General features: G+C 38.2%; 1 protein-coding gene across 3 annotated transcripts; it reads left to right on the forward strand.

Annotated features, from left to right (window-relative positions):
* Positions 1-4,654: 4,654 nt before the first annotated feature.
* miga2 (mitoguardin 2) lies at positions 4,655-16,458 on the forward strand. 3 transcript variants are annotated; one of them, XM_044175495.1, is made up of 16 exons: positions 4,655-4,805; positions 5,643-5,920; positions 6,028-6,238; positions 6,349-6,464; positions 6,647-6,767; positions 7,471-7,598; positions 7,856-7,973; positions 8,655-8,788; positions 8,995-9,107; positions 9,803-9,875; positions 10,809-10,895; positions 11,025-11,123; positions 12,126-12,260; positions 12,376-12,429; positions 12,524-12,640; positions 13,051-16,458. In XM_044175495.1, the coding sequence occupies exons 2-16, from the start codon at positions 5,825-5,827 to the stop codon at positions 13,249-13,251; spliced, it is 1,803 nt and encodes a 600-aa protein (XP_044031430.1). In that variant the 5' UTR covers positions 4,655-4,805; positions 5,643-5,824; the 3' UTR covers positions 13,252-16,458. The 3 variants fall into 3 exon arrangements, with proteins under 3 accessions (XP_044031430.1, XP_044031431.1, XP_044031432.1); XM_044175496.1 differs by having other exon boundaries at positions 8,682-8,788; XM_044175497.1 differs by lacking the exon at positions 5,643-5,920 and having other exon boundaries at positions 4,704-4,805.
* The last annotated feature ends 2,573 nt before the right edge of the window (positions 16,459-19,031 follow it).

The raw sequence follows: 19,031 nt of genomic DNA on the forward strand, positions 1-19,031 counted from the left end.
TAAAAGATCCTCTCGGACTGTTTCTCCTGACTGTATACTTTGTATTGCAGCAGCAGAACATACCACCATTTTAATCGGTTTAACCTCCTCTACCCACTGAAGACTGATGGTTATTGCTGTCATTTCTGCGGTGTATACTGATAACCTGTTTGGGATTCTCTTAACAATTCCTTTGTCAAATTCTGGGACGTACAGTATGTACCAACCCTTACATGTTCATTATTTGAGTGTTTTGATCCATCTGTAAAAATATTAAGATAATTATAGTAACTGTTCTTCAAATACTCTTGAACCATGCACCCAATGTTATTATTCCTCTCTGTCCACTCTCTTCTCTTTTCTATTATTTGAAGATTTACTTTGGGTTGTGGAAATATCCATGGGGAAATGCTGCTGTGGATAACTGCTGGACTGTGTTGTATAGTATCTGTTTCACTTTCTTGTTAATGTCCCAGCCAAAACCTTCACCAGAAAATGTTGTGTATTCCCAACAATTCTGCAGTACAGTTGGTGCTAAATTTCCATCTCCTCCTCTCTGGATTCTTATCCAGTATGTTAGCGATAACTTAGTTCTCCTCAGATGCAGAGGCAGTTCACTGGATTCAACGAGCAATGCATTAATGGCCGTTGTTTTGAATACTAAGTCTTAGTGCTCTGTGTTGTATCCTGTCAAGTTTTTCTAGGTGAGTTTTTGCTGCTGCTTCATACACCATGCAGCCATAATCCAAAGTAGCTCTCATCAAAGCCCTGTATATGTGTAATAATGCTTCTTTGTCAGATCCCCATTCAGTTCTGACCACACACCTCATTAAATTTAACAGCTTTTTACATTTGGTCTCAATATTTTCAATATGATTCTTCCATGTGTATTTTTCATCAATCCACAGACCAAGATATTTAAACACTCTGACTCTTTCCATGGGCTTGCTGAATAATGTTAACCCCTGCTCGTTACCTATCTTCTTTTTAGTGACCAGCATATAGCATCCCCAATCATAAGACCATCTCTCTACACTGACTATTGCTTTTGTATTGCTAGTATTGATACTATTGCTCCATCATCTGCGTACAATGCTGACTGTATACCTGTCCCTGCATTTTCAAAGATATCATTATTCATGATATTAAATATAACTGGACTGATGACGCTACCTTGTGGTATCCTGGTTTAATAACAAAACTATCTGAGATTTCTGATCCTGCTTTAACTTGAAATGTTCTGTTTGATAGAAAATCCATGATCCAGTTACATAATCTTCCACCTATGCCTAGCTTGTTCAATTTAATTAACAGACCTTCTCTCCACATGGAATCATACGCTTTCTCAGAAAGAAGAAAATATAGCCATCATTTCCTTCATATTAAGGGTCTTTTTAATTTTTAATTAGAGCGTCTGCTGTGGATCTTCCTTTCTTAAATCCGCTCTGATACTCGTTTAAAAATCTTCCTTTTTCTAAAAAGTATGATAGCCTGTAGACAATCATTTTTTCCATCCATTTACATAAGTGTGAGTTTAGTGCTATTGGTCTGTAGTTTTCAGCATTTGATGTATCTTTTCCTGGTTTAGCAAATTATAAAATGAATGCCATCTTCTACTTCACAGATAGTTTTCCCTCTGTCCATATCTTATTGAAAAATTTCAACACTCTTTCTAATGCTCCCTCTGGTAACTGCAGAATATCTGCTGCCCTTTAATGCCCTTCTCATTTCTCTCAAGATGAATTCCATATCCAAAGCTGAGCTGATTTCTACCTTTTTACCCAGCACCTTTCTATTATCTTTTAGGACTTCTTCTTTCCTTTGTTTATGTCTCTCAGTAAGGTGATTTCCACTGTGAACACTCTTCCTAGGAGGTTGGCTTTTTCCATATCTGTTACTGCTAATTGGTCTCCATCTGCAAGTACTGATATTTTATTTTATTTACTTCTTCCACTCATCTTTTTAACCATGTTCCACACATGACCTACATCTCTCTCTCTCTTCCAATAGAAGAACAAAACTGTCTCCAGGTATTCCTTTTAGCTGTTTTAATTATTTTGCGTGCTATGGCTCTTTTCCTTTTATATTCCATCAATTGTCCACATTCATGTTGTTTCTAAAGTTTCTGAAAGCACGATTTCTTTCTGTAATAGCCAAGCTACACTCATCATTCCACCATGGCACAATTCTCTTGTTCCTTGTTATCAGTGTTTTACTTTTTGAGACAGCTTCAATTATCGTACCTGTAATTTCACTAGCACATTCATCTACGTTTCCATTCATTTTAATGTTATTAGCTCATTTCCTGCAGCATTCTTTAAATGTGTCCCATTGAGCCTTTTTAAAGCACCATCTATATATAGGATAACTTTCTTGGCTATACTGTATCTATCTATATTTATATTACATATAATGGGAAAGTGGTCACTACCTATGTTATTGTTGCATATTTTCCACTCACATAGACTAGCCATTTTTGCAGAAACCAATGTTAAATCAATACAAGACATCTTATTCTTATTTATATCTAATCTTGTTCCTTTACCATTGTTTACACAGACAAGATTTCTGGCATCTATCACTTCTTCAGTCACTGTACCATTATAATCAGTATGATCACTTCCCCATAAACTATTATGTGCACTGAAATCACCGCACCAAACTTCTCTGTGACTTTCCTCTCCCAGTATTATAATAATGGTAATAATTAATTATTTAGATTGAGCCTTGTGTTCTGCATACCTCATAAACTGTGCATTCATGTCCACCCAAAGGATGTATTCTTCTGTATGCTAAATTATCTTTATCAGAATCAGAATCAGAGGGGAGGGGAAACTCTTTTGTTACTGCTGCTCACTATCACGTCAATGCGCACAGGAATAGAAGTACTAAACAAATCAAAATATAATACACTATAATACAGGTAAGATAAATTAAGTACAAAGTGGATATAAGTGTAAAAGCTAAATAAGTGTAAGTACAAAAGTGGATTTAGAGGTTGATAAGTATGTACGGTATAATAAGACATTGTAATAATATAAGTAATAAGTAATAGTGCAATAATGAGTACTGTCAAGTTAAGTGTAGCTTATTAAGATGATTATGAGATGGTGGATATTGCACAGCAGTAATGAATGTGAGACAGTCACCCCCTTGTTTATATGCTCTACCATGACTGACTGAACTGTTTCCTGCCAATACAAAATCTAGATGTGGTCTCAGCCATGTTTCTTGATTGCATATTATATCTGGTTTATCCTTTAAATCCTTTATGACCTTCTTAAATTTCTGTCCATTTGCTATTTAACTTCTCCTAATCGACTGAGAGGTGGAACATTCAGTACTTGACATCCAAAGGTACTCTTTTGCTGCCTCCACAATTGTTTCAATTCTCTCATTTTCTTCCAATCCGATGTAAACCACTTCACATACGAATGCAATGAAGTTGACTTTATCCAGTAACATGGTTCCCTCCTTTACCCTGCACCCTGTGGGAGGTCTCATGTAGTCCTCTCTGATGTGTTTCTGTTTTCTGAACTTGGAGGATCATTACTGTTTCCTGGGTTATTCCTTTCAGTGCTGTTTTCCTTTGCTACATGATCATTGTAGACCCTCTTAACAACCTCTGCATAAGAAACTTTGTTTATTGTTTAACATTTTTGGACTTCTCTTGCATGCTTTTGAATTGCGCATCCCCCATTAGCTGCATCTCCTCCAGAATTGCAACATTTAACCAGCACATCTTTCTTTCCAAATGCATGATTATGACATTTAAAGCCAGAGGAATGAACTCTCTTAATACATAGCTGAAGAAGCCTAGCATAACTTTTCTTGGGAAGTTGATAGCAGCTCGACCGTCCTAGGTGTGTGTTGTCACCAATACCTACTAATGATTTCTAGAACCGCACTGTGTTCCTCTATCCAGAACAAAGCTCATCTCAGACTTTTTCCACAACAAAAGTGCCATCTGAACACACAACACAAAACTACTCAGACAGGAAAAAGCAAATATACATTTACACAAAAACATGGCCATAAAAAATTATTGTACGGTACGTTCAACAGGTTTTGAGAACTACTGCATACGATTCATAGGTCAACGCACTTCTCAACACAACGCCTGTATAAAGGAAAGGTAGGTGCTAAAACCGGAAACAGTATTTTCAGATTATTGTGGTGACTTAAACGCACCTGTGGCGACTTGGAAATGCCGCCTTCAAGTGCCACTCGTAAATTAAAATTTCCACAATACATAGTCAGAAATAACTACAAAAAAGCGCTATTTACGATAGTTTACGAAGGCTGTTCTCGAGCGTTTTTGCTTTCTTGCTTATAAAAAACATTACAGGTCTCTGTACCAGACAAAGATGGGTATGTTGGCTAAATACTGGCCAAAATGTACTTTTATGTCCAGGAACAAAGCACCTAGAAAATAGTCTGCTTTAATTGTTAGATTCTTAGGCCTGTAGTTATAACAAACATCTCAAACATAACTCATCTATGTGTCTTTCTTGTTATTTTAATGGATTTATTTTTACAAATATATGCACCACAGGAAACTTTCGACAGCTTTTCCCTTTGTCCATTCAGGGACGGTGCTCTATGATCTACGACCTGATTGGATTGTAAAAGTTATTGCCCCTCTCACCTTCCATCCGATTGGTTAAGAAAAAAAGCAACCCTCCATACTCCTCGCTCCATTGGCTGGTGGTCGCGTCAGTATTCCTGAGTTTCTGAAGCCCTCGCCCCCAAGCAAAAAGCTAGTGTGTGGCTTTCACTGACTTGTGATACAGGAATGTCCTTCCCTACCGCCTCTGATGCTCACGGTATGTACCTATGTGAGGGATTATGTTATTAGTTGTGCTGCTGACTTGTACACAGAGCTGCTGAAGCCTCCGAGGTGTCAGTATAAAGCCCCATAGACAGTGTGGGTGATGCTGTGATGTGAAGTGACAGATGAGGCTGAGCTAGGCTAGCTAAGTGTGCTAGCTAACATTAGCATGCTCGCCTGTGAGGGCTGTTGCCTGCTTGCTAGTGCTGATTTTGGCCTGTCATTAACACATTTTCAAAGACAGAGCTCAGACATGCTATGTATTTTACGTAAAATTTGAAAATATGATTCCTGGTCTCAACTGCCTGGACGGGCTAACTGCTAGTCACCATTTAACGTTCAGCTAGCACCATCTCCATTACCAATAATTTGTCCTGTCTGACTGGAAAATGATTGTTTATTTTGTCAGTCGATGTTTTATTGAATTACTCAGTTCTGCTCCAAAGAGAAAGAAAAAGTCAGTCGGTCTCATGTTGAAGCCGCCCCTGCTTTTTGTCATGTAACAGGTGTGGGTTAGCCTGGTCCACTGGCTGCATACCAGACAGTGTAGATGGATAAGTAGCTGGAAGAATGTCAAGTTGATCTGCTGCTTAACAGTTAATGCAAGCTTGATTTTCCCAGCTTAAACCATGAACCTTTGCAAGTTAATTCTTTGTCTGAGGGTCGAGGGTTTGTGCCCTGGGGCCAACAGCCCTGTTGTAGAGATAATTGTGTCTCTTGATGCCATGTCTTTATCATTACAAGGCCTGTGCAATGTAATGCAGCTTTGAAGGGGGAGGAGGAGACTGGTATGCTCAGATAATTTCCAAAACTCATGTCTTATCTATTGTAGGGTAATAAATCTACAGTCAGACACTGGACCAGTGTGGAGTACAAGCCCAGTAGTGGATGACGACAGACGGTTCATCAGCAAGCCCTGAGCTGGCTGATCTCAGAGCAGAGAGGAGACCTTGTTTAGGGTGAATGTGAGGGAACTTTGGAGAGCTGTGGCCTGAAGGCATTTCGATTTCTGAGATGTCAGTCAAACAAGCAGAGGGGATGTCCATCGCCCAGGCTTTGGCCATGACTGTAGCAGAGATACCTGTGTTTCTCTATTCCACATTTGGGCAGGTAAACCACTTTGCATGTACAGTTAAGTTTTGCATCTCTATACACAAGGACTATTTGCTATCCTTTGTCGACTTGTTCAATAAAAAATTTGCCTCTCCTGCTTTCAGTCCATATTTTCTCAGCTAAAGCTTACCCCAAGCTTGAAGAAGGTGCTGTTTGCCACAGCACTGGGCAGTGTAGCTCTGGCTCTCACTGCTCATCAGCTGAAAAGGCGGGGGAGAAAAAGGAAGCAGGTAACACAAGGGAAGGAGGGCCAGAAGACAGTGGGAATACCTGAGGCGCTGATGAAGACAGGAAGACCCTCGTCATTAAAGAGAGGTCTGCATGACTTACTGCCACCTAGCAAAATCATAATGTTGCTTGGTGGTTACTGTGTATCAACATGTACTGAGAAATATGCAGACAAGAGAATGTTTTTCTCTGTACAGGTCAGTTTCCTGGCCGACAGATGATGAGTCCCAGTACTCGGAGCAATGACACCATGAGTGGAATTTCTTCCCTGGCTCCCAGTAAACACTCAAGTTCTTCACACAGCCTGGCATCTGTTAGTTTTACAATTAAAAACTAAAATTCAAATTAAAATTAAAATTTGATGTCATTTTTGCTTACCATTTCCCTTATTCCACATTTTCCTAATGTGTCTTTGTGTGTGTGTGTGTGTGTGTGTGTGTGTCTGTGTGTGTGTCTGTGTGTGTGTGTGTGTGTGTGTGTGTGTGGCTGGCATAGATGCGGGTCCCAAGCTCTCCAAATCAGTCTGCCAATCCATCCACCCCCTGGGAAGCGGAGCCTGTGGTGGAAGAGTCAGGGGCAGTAGAGGATGCAAATGCAGAAAATCTCTATTTAATGGGTAAGTTTACCATTACTCCTGTTTGTTTTTAAAAAAATAAAAATCTAATACACAAGTTGCATGTCACATGTGGTGAGATTTTTTGCTGTGTTACCTGAGATACAGTGTGAGGGACAGAGCGATAAGCTCTGCTTTCCTCTTAGTATTTGTTAAGTACTTTTTATTCAGAAATAATTGATCATGAAAAAAATCATCTGTTTTGGTGACTATTGTAAAAACCAAATGCTGTGTTGGTAGAATGAAGAGGGAAAATATTCACATGTGCAGTTGGTTTGGCTTGTAATCTTTGCATCTTGAGTATCATGTAAATGTTATTTGTCTTTGTGTTCGTACCATGTTATGATAGCTGTAATTATAATACAGCAAACATTTTCTGCTGTTTGTAATGTAGAACAAGTGGTGGAAATCTAGGATATAATCAGGTAAATGTTGGATTCTTGGACCCAGAATGCTGTTGTTTGGCATTTGGATTATCCTGCATGAATTCTGTCCCCCTCCCCCCCTGTACTATACAGACGCAGGTCACTTAAACCTGCATTAAGCAATATTTTTGATAAAGTAAGAATTCTCAGTCTGAAACCAGTAAGAAATAACACCAAACTTGCACCTCTGTGCCACTTCTACTCAATTTTAGCTCAAAGTGTTGATTTTCCTGCTCACAAATATACAGTTTACATAAGTCTAATCATCCTTTTCCTGCTAGGGATGGAGCTGTTTGAGGAAGCTCTACAAAAGTGGGAACAGGCCCTGAATATTCGCCATCACAGCCATTCGACCTCCAGCAACAACAGCCTCGCTCTGCAGGGGGCAACGTGTGGAGAGTTTCCTATGGTAACCATCAAACAATCATTACCAGTACAGACTGCTTAAAATTCTTGTACATGGTTAGATTACTTTCCAGTCCGAGTACAGTATTGTATTTTATGGTGCAGTTGTGATATCACCTACTGTACTTGTAATGTTGTTGGTTTGCTCATAGGTGACACAGTACCAGTGCAGTACAATTAAAAGACATAAAATTGATCCCGGACTTAAGCTTTTTATTATATACTATTAAATTAACTTGCTTTTTTTCCTCTTCATTATAGGTTGAAGCCCGTAATAAAGTGTTTGCAGAGAAGTTGGAGACACTACTGCACAGGGCGTACCACCTACAAGAGGATTTTGGCAGCACTATCCCAACAGACAGTGTGCTGGCAGACTTTGGTTAGAGCCATGTTGATCTTATACTGTATATGACCTTAAAGGTGGGGTATGCGACATAGAGCGAACAATGACACAGCAAGTAATATAACTAACAATAGCTAGGTTGTAAGTTAGCTTAGCTAGGTCGTGGATTAGCAAACTGTCCCCACAATTGCTGCTGCGAAACGTGGACTAGACGGTTTCCCAGCCAGCAAACCAGCTCCAGACAGCGATACTCAAAACTCTCCTGCTACTATAGCAAACATCACAACAGCAGCATATTTTGGCAAACTAGAAAGTAAGCTGAATGTCTGCGGGCAAGTCATTTAACGTTACCTGACACACAAATCATGGCTGAAATAGCTGGAATAGTGTTGTGTGGCTCGTTCCGAGCCGCTTTGTTTGTTTCCCATTTACAGAGCCAGGGCTGTGTACAAACACCAGACTTTTTTTCAGTGCACACACAGAACGGACAGCTAGCGTATCGTGGGGAGATATTCGCTGAATTTGACAAAAAGACGTGTATTGGAAACGTGGGGTATGCGATTCTATCGTATCATTCTATCCTTTTATAAGAAGGTAGAAATGTTATTAAGTTATTAAGTAGGATTGATACAGAGTCTTGGTCTGTATCAGTAGTAATACAATTTCTCTTTTATATTTCTGTTAAATACATCTGTGTTTTGATTCTTGCCTTGTCAGTCAGAGTTTGTGTTGCTCCTTTGGCAGAGAGTGAAGGAACTCTTATCTTGCCTCAAGTGGAGAGTTTCCACAGACTTCGAGATGATGATGCGACTACTGTTGCCTCTGATGATTCCTTCTTCTCAGCTGCAGAGGTTAGTTCCTTTCCACAGCTCTCTAAAGACTGACAGAAACCAAGATACATCATGGCAGTCACTGATTTCCCAAGGCCCCCTAGTATTTGTATCAAGTACACATACTAGTACACTCTTATGTCTTGCAGATACATGCATGTCTGCTACTTTTCTATATAAAACAGATGTAAACTGTACACTGAGGTATGTATGTTTTCTCTGTGCAGATTTTTGATGCTATGTCTCTAGAAGAGGTCTACCAGCCACTGAAGCCAGCAGCTCTCTATGAAGAAGCCTTGTCTCTGGTCCGGGAGAGCAAAGTGGCCTATAGGTCCCTGAGGTAACTGTGAAGTGTAACATCTGTACCTAAATACTTAAAGCTGCACTAACAGTGGATTAAATGACAGTGTGTAATGTCAAAGAAGCCGCTCGTAGTGACAAACCCACAGAGAATTATCACCCAACTCTGCATTACCCTCAGCTCTACTGAGCATTTAAGTGTCTTTCAGCTCATTGTTTTGGTTTTACGGCCTGCAACTTTGGCAACTGTTTTGGTTCACTCTCAACGCTCTCATCAGTGTCATTTCCAGATGTATAGCAGGCAGCTGTTTCCAGCAAAAACGTTCCAATAAACCCACTGTACGCTATCTGCCCAGCACAAACAGCAGACAGACACAGTTAGCAACTAGCTGGGGAACATTGTGGAGCATTTAGCAGCTAAAGAGCCAGATATTTCTCTCAGGAGTTGGTGAAAACCAAAACAGAGCTAAAAGGAGAGTGAACATTGGACTTACATTCATCAAGTGGCCAGAAACATGGCTCCAAGTGAATGCTAATTAATGTAAATAGATAATTGTTTGCTTACATGTTCACCATATCAACTTTCTAAGATGATAATATGTCTATGTTTTGTTTATAGTTTGTTTTGCTTCTCCCAAGCTGACAACAAAACTGTTTATACTGCTTTAAATGTACAGTGGCTAAGATAAGAATAAGGTTTCATTGAGCCTCTCTCTGTCTCTCTTTTTTTAACAGGACTGAATTACTTGAATGTTTTGGTGACCAAGACTTCCTTGCCAAGCTTCACTGTGTGAGACAAGCATTCCAGGTCTGTTTCAGTTCATATAACTTACCCATATTACATAGATCATTCTCTGTTTGGATGATTGCAATTGTTGTAATGACCCCCAACATTAAGCCATTTCTTAATGTTTTGAAACCTGCAAACCTCATCAAAACACTGCTCTATAGCATTACTAGTGGTCAAAAGCTTTTTAAAAAATGGCAATAATTTTAATGGGGAATTTTCCAATTTGTAAGCTGTGAATCGCATTGTCCAGTCGCTAAACATTGAGGAAAAACATTTAATTTTAGATTTATTTCTCTGTCAAGATGAATTTCAAATCATCTGGAATCATCATCTCTGATCTCATACAGTGCGTGTAATGACACCGTAGTAGAAACCTTGCGGCACACTCCAACAAACCTCAGCTTGTAATATGCTGCTGTGTAGTTGCAGTTTTAGCACCCACAGGCTGCAAGTCAGGTTTCTTTGCTTAACTGACATCCAGACAAAATCTATGAGGTCAAATAAAAAGCTGCAGTCAGGAGAGGTGATTCACGGTGTGCATTACATTTAGAAACATGGATGATACTGTGGTCATTGTCTCCACAACTTTAGATTTTTAGCCTTGTTCTTCAGTCTCAGGCAAACGTCTGTACTGGCATGGAAATTGAATCCAGTGATTCCAAGTTTGCTTTATATGGCATGGTTGAACTCTCCAGTGTTTATCCACTCGTACAGTATATTTCATTTTGGTCCATGAGAATGATTGTACTCCTGAGGAAGATGATTCACTTTCAGGTAAACTGTGGAGCTGAATGTGATTTCGAAGCGTGCTGAAGGTATCATTTTCAGCACTGCAGCATTGCATTTTGTTGCCTACATTTGAAAATATGTCAGAGTTGTGAAATCAGATGCTCATTGTATAAATTGACCAAATTATTATAGAAAATAGACTGATAATGCTTTTTCTTTCAGGTCCTGTTGTTAGATGAAACCCACCGCACATTTTTCATGGAGACCGGGAAGCAAATGATTACGGGGTTAATGGTGAAGGCAAACAAGGTAAAACACTACTTATTTGGATCCTCCCTTATTAACTTGTCTTATAAACAGGACGAGCTTCTGTGGACATCGTTGCACAGCTGTAACCAATCAGTTCCTGTGTTGTTGTTGTGTTTTGCTTTATCACAGAGTCCCAAAGCCTTCCTGGAGAGCTATGAGGACATGCTGCTTTACACTCAGCGAGATGAAACGTGGCCCATCACTAAGATGGAGCTGGAGGGCCGCGGGGTGAGTAATGCTGTCATTCTGTCATGTTATCAAGTCTCCCCTTCATTTTTCCTATTAACAAAACCGCATGTAGGTGCAATTGTTAGACCCTGTGTGTGTGTGCTGTCGTGAATGTGTTTACAGTAGCTCAAAGGTCTGTCAGGTTATATCAGTCTTTGACTAAATGACATTTCACTTCTGAATTTTTTAAAAACTTCACAGTTTTGTTCTAACTGTTAGCATATGTGTTTATTGGTTAATTCATGGGCACAGGGATACTCAGGTAGTTTACATGAACTTGAGATACCCTGTGACTAACCTGAATGAAACTTTAACTGAAGTACGACCATCAGTCAGGTTACTCTGTGCTTTACTCAGTGTAAAGCTCACGTTAAGGGTCATAATGTAGTTGGTTGTGTAACAGGCAAACAATCCATCTTTATATAAATGATTAATTTGGCATAATGTGAATCACATCTGCAGTACACATGCGGTTGTTTCTGCCCAAGACTCTTCTCTGTTCCTCTTTCATTTTCAACTCAACATAATTGTTGAAATTGCCTCCAGAGGTTGATTAACAAGCGTCATCCTGAAATAAATACATCATGTAATTAATTTATAAATCCTGCCTTCAAATAGATACAGAATTCATCAAAACACAATATAGTTGGAATGGAGTTTTATAGTTATAAACATATTTATTTATTTCAGTGGATACTGATTTATTTGGATATACAGTATATTTCATTGCTTATTTGTTTATTTCATTCAGGAAGAGCTATTTATATTTTTAATTTGATATTTATTTAATTTTTTATTATAATATTTTATCATTTGTTTCATTATCAATAACCCATCTAATCTTCGAAATTTTCCTTGCCTTTGTTGGCACATTGCTACATTTTTTAGGACATTACCACCGTCGGCAGGACTGTGTGTCACATCACCTGAAATACTAATAGAAAAGGGACAGACTCTCAAAATCATAGCTTCTCATTGGTTCTCGTTTCATGATCTCTGCAGGTGGTGTGTATGAACTTTTTCGACGTAGTGTTGGACTTCATCCTGATGGACGCGTTTGAAGACCTGGAGAGCCCTCCCTCCTCTGTGGTAGCTGTGTTGAGGAACCGCTGGCTCTCTGACAGCTTTAAAGAGACGGTTAGTTTACACACACACACACACACACACACACACACACACACACATATTCCTTGATTATGCCACTAGCCTAGTCACAAGTTACTCTAATAACGGAGTTGTGTTTTTCTGTTAGGCTCTGGCAACTGCTTGCTGGTCTGTCCTTAAAGCGAAAAGGCGTCTTCTTATGGTGGGTTTGAGTGCTTTTTATGGCATCTTTGTTTCTCAAAGTACCGTTATGTATCTGTGATTCTGATGGCTTGTTCTCTTACTACTCTGCATAGGTTCCTGATGGTTTTATCTCCCACTTCTATGCCATATCAGAACATGTGAGCCCAGTTTTAGCTTTTGGGTTTTTGGGACCGAGGCAACACTTAAGTGAAGTGTGCACTATCTTCAAGGTGAGAGGATACACAACTAAGAGGCTATGATTTCTTTCACAATTTTGGAAAGCAGTGACTGCTGCTTCAATTTTTAAAATCAGTTTCTAACAACCCCTCAACTTTATGAAAGTGCTGTAATGGACTTCCATAAAGTTTGAGAGGCTTGCAAGAGACACAAAGGAGGCTTTCAGTTTATAAATTTGTAGTCTCCAAACCCAAGCTGATGTTATTTCAGACTTGACAAGCAGCTCCTCCAGAGCTAGAGAAGACATTATACAGGAGTTTTAATAGGCTAAGTAGGATTAACCATGACAAGTAAACTAACCTTCATGTGTAAAGTCAGTGGAGTGCCTTTAAAGTTAAAGTTGGAATCAACATGTTATGTATATAGCGGTTTCTATCAATCATTTCTCTCCTTTTCTCTGCAGCAACAAATCGTGCAGTACCTGAAGGATATGTTTGATCATGACAAGGTCCGCTTCACCTCCGCTCAGTGCTTGGCTGAGGACATCTTGAACCTTTCCCACCGCCGGAGTGAGATTTTACTGGGGTATCTGGGAATCAATAGCCTCATGGAGCTCAATGGTGCCCTGCCCAAAGACACAGAGGGCTCCTCAGGGCACAACTAAGACGACTAGGGTCACTAAGGGCTTCACTGGGCTTGTACAGGCCAAATGCAGTAGACTGACCAGTAGGAAACGGCAGGACTCGTGGCTCATCACTCATTCTTGTATCTCCATTAAGACTATTGAATCAAGCTCCTGTGATTCACTGAGAATCAGCATTATTCGTTCATTCATCTGTGTTCATCAAACACAACTACTGTAAGAGGATATATTTTCACCAGATCTACAGTATCACTGGTCCTTGTACTAAAGAGGGAGAGCGGTTGGATGATATGATTCCATCTCTCCCTTGTTATCAGCTGCTGTTTTGCGTATCAAGAATGCCTGTGGTACTTGTGTAATCTCAGACATGTGAGGACTTGTCTCTGCCTTGTTGGATGACATGGATACTTCTTAAAAACACACCTGACAGAAGCCCTCCCACCACATTAAGACTGGGCCTTCTTCATTATTTCTTCACATGGATCAAGTCTTTTCAGAGAACCAGTAACCTTCCATTCATCTGACTTGTGGAATCGAGTGGGATATCATAGTCTTTGTTATTATGTGAAGAGAAATGGTGTGAGAGTCTGTCGATATTGTGCGTTTCTATGCTTTACATTAAAGGGGGAAGGATATTTGTGATAATTCTTGACAGGCTTGGCCAACTGAAGACTTGTGCTGCGTGATGAAGGACATAATGGATTTGTCTCCTCACTGATTGATCTTAAATCCTCTTTAATCCGAAGAAGTATTCCAATTATTATTCCAATTTTCACACAGAATTATTGCCGTTTTGAAAGTGTAACAGAAAACAAATATCTGAAACAGTGTAACAGGAAACGCATCACTTCTTGACTAACAAGTTCATTGTTTGTTTTCTCAAATTCTTACAATTAATGTATTTATTAATTGGTTCAGCCACTTGAATTGCTTCCAGATATTTGGACCTAAATTGACTTGCTAAGCTTTAATTCGCAGAATAAAAAAGCTAATAAAACAGTGACATTTTTTTAGGGAAAGTATCCAAACACAATTTGTATGAAGATATAAATCAGTTTTCAATGTAAAATTTGCAAAAATAATACTTCTTGAATATGGTTTCTAATTTTAAAGGTTACTGACTATAAATGAGTATAGGATGATAAGAAATGGATAAGAAAAATATCTGCTGTTTTCACTCAATAGGCCCTTTTCACAGCAGACATTTTGACTTGTCATAGTAGGAAAATCCCAGGTGTTATTTATAGCATTAACGATGGCTCTGTTCTATTCAGGTGTCCCAGTAAGCCGTGACAGTGAGCCAGCATGCACAATGCCAGGAGGCTGAAACTGAAGCAGCTAAATGGAATTCAGCCATCATTAATTTTATTATTTACACCTGTGCTTTTCTTACTGTGACATATCAAAATGTCATAAAGAGTGCCTACCGGTGTGTCCATGACTTTGTAAAAAAAAAAACAAATGACTAGAAACACACATGGACACATATTATGTGTTGCTTACTTTCTTCCTGGAATATTTTGAAATTGACACAACCTCTAAATCAAACAGTGCCAACTACTACTCTTAGCAAGGATATTGTTGTTTTGTTTCTGAACCGGGCATTGTACAGTTAGACTGTAACCTACATAACAAGTGCACTGATGAAAACCACTGAGTTCTCTGTGTTTTCCCCAATACTGTGAACATGTTGGAGCACAGAGATGCCAAGTTAAACTGAGTTTTCGTCTGCGATTCTAGCATGGATAACTCCACTACTGTAAAAGCAGATTTGTGTTATGCAGACTATAGTTTGTGTTTGTTTAAGAAACTGACAGATACTTAAGTATCTTATTGAAATATGATAAGATTATTTATTATTAAAGGTAGTAGAATCACAGAATGTATGCTTATGGTTGACTGCATGAGTGAGAAAAGGGAAGACATTTCTGTCAAATCATTTTGGGTTTCATAGATCTTAGGGTACTTTGTATGATAAACTATTGAAATCAAATTAGCAGAAGTCCGCTCTTTGTTATTTGTAATCATATAAATGTGTGTTTTGTGGTCTTGATAATCCAAATCCTACTCTTGTAGCAACATGCCTCTGAAATTCAGAGTTCAGGATTGTTTTATGGGCTCTTACATGTCGCAATACAATCCCGTTGTGTTCTCCTTAAACTGTACTGGCTGTGTCAAGAGTTGTCAGCATTGTAGGATTATTTCTGTTTCTGTCAAACATGAACCAGAACTTCCAGCTGTAAATAGGGCTTTTACACAACATCATTTATTTCTTTGTTTTGACATATGTGCAGCTTTGTGTTTTTAAGCATTTTGCACTTTATCAGAAAAGCAGAAAGATACAGGAATGGCCAACAACCCCATTTGAATAATCAGTATAAGAGTTTAACTATACAAAACATATTGAATTATTTATTGCTTCGTAGAGCTGACATTATTGATAACATAGAGCGTAAATGATGTACAGTAGAGAAATTATCTTCCCAAAAAAAAAAAAAACTATTATGGAAATGGTTTATTCTGGTTATTATCCAAAGTTTTTGTTTTAGTCTCCATTGTTGAAATGTTCAAATTCTACAATTTTAACTTTTGACTATGTGTTTTCCAATCCCTGATGAACTGCTTCAAAAAAAGTTCTCCCATGTTTTAGTCCTGTTAGAGTATCAAGTATATTTGCAACAGTATGCGTCATGCAGGTAAATGCAATTAAGGAAAACTACTAATGTTTAGGCTTGTGTTCACATATTGGTCTGCTTTTTATGTGTCCTGAGAGTAGATGATCAGAGATTAATTCCTCCAACAGCCTTTGCATGCTAACAGTGTAAATTCTCTGAAATGCATCAATCAGTATATCCCTGCAACATTTAGACCCAGATTCAGCTCTAGTTGTTGTTAGTTTTGGAAATCCCAATTAGAAATATTCTAAAGAAAATCTTTAGGAGCTTATAATCATTTTGAAAGTCAAAATTCAGGCATGGGCTCAACTAAATAGTGTATATTAAGTAGATTTTTACAAAGATTTCAGATGGCCAAAATGTGGATAGATAGATAGATTTGTTTTTGTTTTTTGGTGAAAGTCTCTACTATATATAAAGTGTCCTATTCATGCCTTTTGTCTTTTCTATTGTTAAATTACAATGCCAGCACAAACTGTAAATTGATCTTGATTCTCCATATTAAATGTTATTTTTGTTATTAAACAATATGTTTATTATGCCTTTACCCTGATTACGGCTCATTGTATTTCATTTTCCACCATGAATCAAACTTTCCTAAAGCACAAAGAGAGGTAGAGGTATATTTTTCAAAATGACTAAGAAGCACTGACTTGATTAAAAAGAGCAAAGTATGTCCTTAAATAAAGTATAAATGAGACAAACTGATGAAAAGGGGCCTTCTGATGTTCTGAGATGGCTAAATTGTTACTGTAATGATCAGACTATGAGATTGTCCACAAGCTGGCAAAAACACTGCAGTGTTTTATACAGAATTAAATGATCCAAAGATCCCAGTTCCCTATACTCACTACTTTGATTCAAAACAACTTTATTCTGCAGCAATAGTAAAGGCACACATCATGAAGATTGCACATTGTTGACAAATGTCAAATTTTTTATACTACAGCCAAAGGATATATTCAGCTCTTTAAATTTAATATGACATAAGATTTATAAGAGGCTGTCACCACTGTTGGTCCTTATACAGCATTACTGAGATTCTGAACAGTTCTTTTGCTACTGGTGTTTTCCCCTCTAGTCTTAAATATACAGTAGTGCACTAGTGAAATATCTCGACAACTATTGGCTGGATTACCATCAAATTTGGTACAAATGCTAACATCAGCATGTTAGCATTGTTATTGTGAGCATATTAGCATGCACAGAGCCGCTAATGTGGCAATGGTAAATAAAGTGTGAAATTTGATGCAGGACTATTGTTAATTATTGGGCTCTTTAAACCTACTTAGACCTTGAGAAAGTAAGTAGAGTCATTTGGAGAGATACAAGAGAGAAAGATCTGTAGTGATTCAATATTAGGCCAGTGGAGGGTGCACATCACCTTACTCTAATTTTGCTGAACAAGTTTAGAAACCTTGTTACGTCTACTTCTTATCTCCACAGTAATTTTAGTCTGAGGAAATGCACTTGTTTGTATTTCTTCTCATTGAGATAAATGTAACTGCCCTCAGAAATTGCAGTATCAAGGTAAAACACAGCCAGGGGACATAATCACCACACCCCATTTTAAACAACACTGCTTTGCCAAAACTTTTGGACTTGTTTTCAAGCCTTTATTGTTCCTGGACATGGCTATATCACACGCTTTCTCCTCTTTATCTCCTTGAAAATAAAATTACATTTTTATCACGCTTTTCGTGGAAGACATACATACATCAGGTTCCAAACAGAGTCAGTATTGATGAGGTTTGGAGGTAGTGAAACTCTAGTTAGTGATGTCATTAAAAGACATTTTGGAGACTGTACACAATGACAATAAAGATTACACACATATCTACCATTTGCCTATAATCTCTGTGCTTCTGATTATGTTATAGTTTACAGTTGGAGGTACTCATTCTCCTTATCAAGTATGGAAATGAAATTCTGGAGAAAGGAAAGTTAATTTGCACTTGTTCAGGTAGTCATGGCTGACTTTATGTGAGTTGGAACAAGCCAGTGAGTTAGCCTGCCGTGTGTATGGCTGAGTATATACTATCTCCAGGCGGAGGGGCACCTGCCACTTACTCTGTCCACTAATACTTATTCTTTTATTTCATTCCTAAAGCAAGCAACTTTCAAGTTACTTTCTGTATTTACTGCTTCTTTTTTTGTTGCTTTTGTTCTATGTTGTGTGTTGTGCTACAGCGTGTGCTATAATTCAACTGATTAATATTCATATTGCTACACATACTGCATTTTTATCAGTCAGTCAGACAGTTTGCCTCGACAATCTTTTCTGGGCTCTTTCTATCTTGGCCATTTTGTTTAGTGTACAGGTCTGTCTGATTATGTTAGTGGCTGCACGGTTTCCATATCCACAACAGTATTTAGGTCTGTTTGTAACTCATGTGGATGGAATAGGTTTTATCTAACAGTGTCAATCGACAAACTCAAAAATAAGTCATGATACTCTAATCCTCTAATTATGGGAGATAGGCTGTTTGCTTGTTTTGAGATATTGACAGTTGCACAATATTTGTTTTAGGGTGGCTTTTCCCTGCATGAAAAGACACATAACATATGTAGTGTAAGGTATGGTTAGTGTTATTTGCTTTGCAATTACACTCAGTTGCCAGTTTATTAGGTACACCTAGCTAAACCTAATGCAGTCTGATACAACAGTCCTGTAATAAATTCTACCTTCAAGGTTGTATAGGTGTTGTTATTTAGCCTACCCTCTGATATAAATGGGGTGGACAAAATAATAGAAACACCTGTCAGTATATATGAATATGACATATAAATGCAATATCTTTTGGTTAGTTGGTTGGTCAAAACAAGCATTTTGCCCTGGGAAAATGAAAGGGACATTTTTCACTATTTTTATACATTTTATAGACTAAACAATTAATCGTTTAATCTAGAAAAAAATCGGAAGATTAATCGATAATGAAAACAATCGTTAGTTGCAGTCCTACTCTTGGGAATGGCTCACAACTGATCTATAAAGCGTTAGTAATGATTTATAAATCATTTTAAAGTATTATAGTTACAACTTGTAAATCCTTTATAATGGGTGACTTATTAGAAAGTGATACCAAATTATTTTAAAACATTTGATCATTTGACCCTATAAATTAA

The sequence above is a fragment of the Siniperca chuatsi genome, linkage group LG18, assembly GCF_020085105.1.
Source record: "Siniperca chuatsi isolate FFG_IHB_CAS linkage group LG18, ASM2008510v1, whole genome shotgun sequence".
Lineage (NCBI taxonomy): Eukaryota > Metazoa > Chordata > Actinopteri > Centrarchiformes > Sinipercidae > Siniperca > Siniperca chuatsi.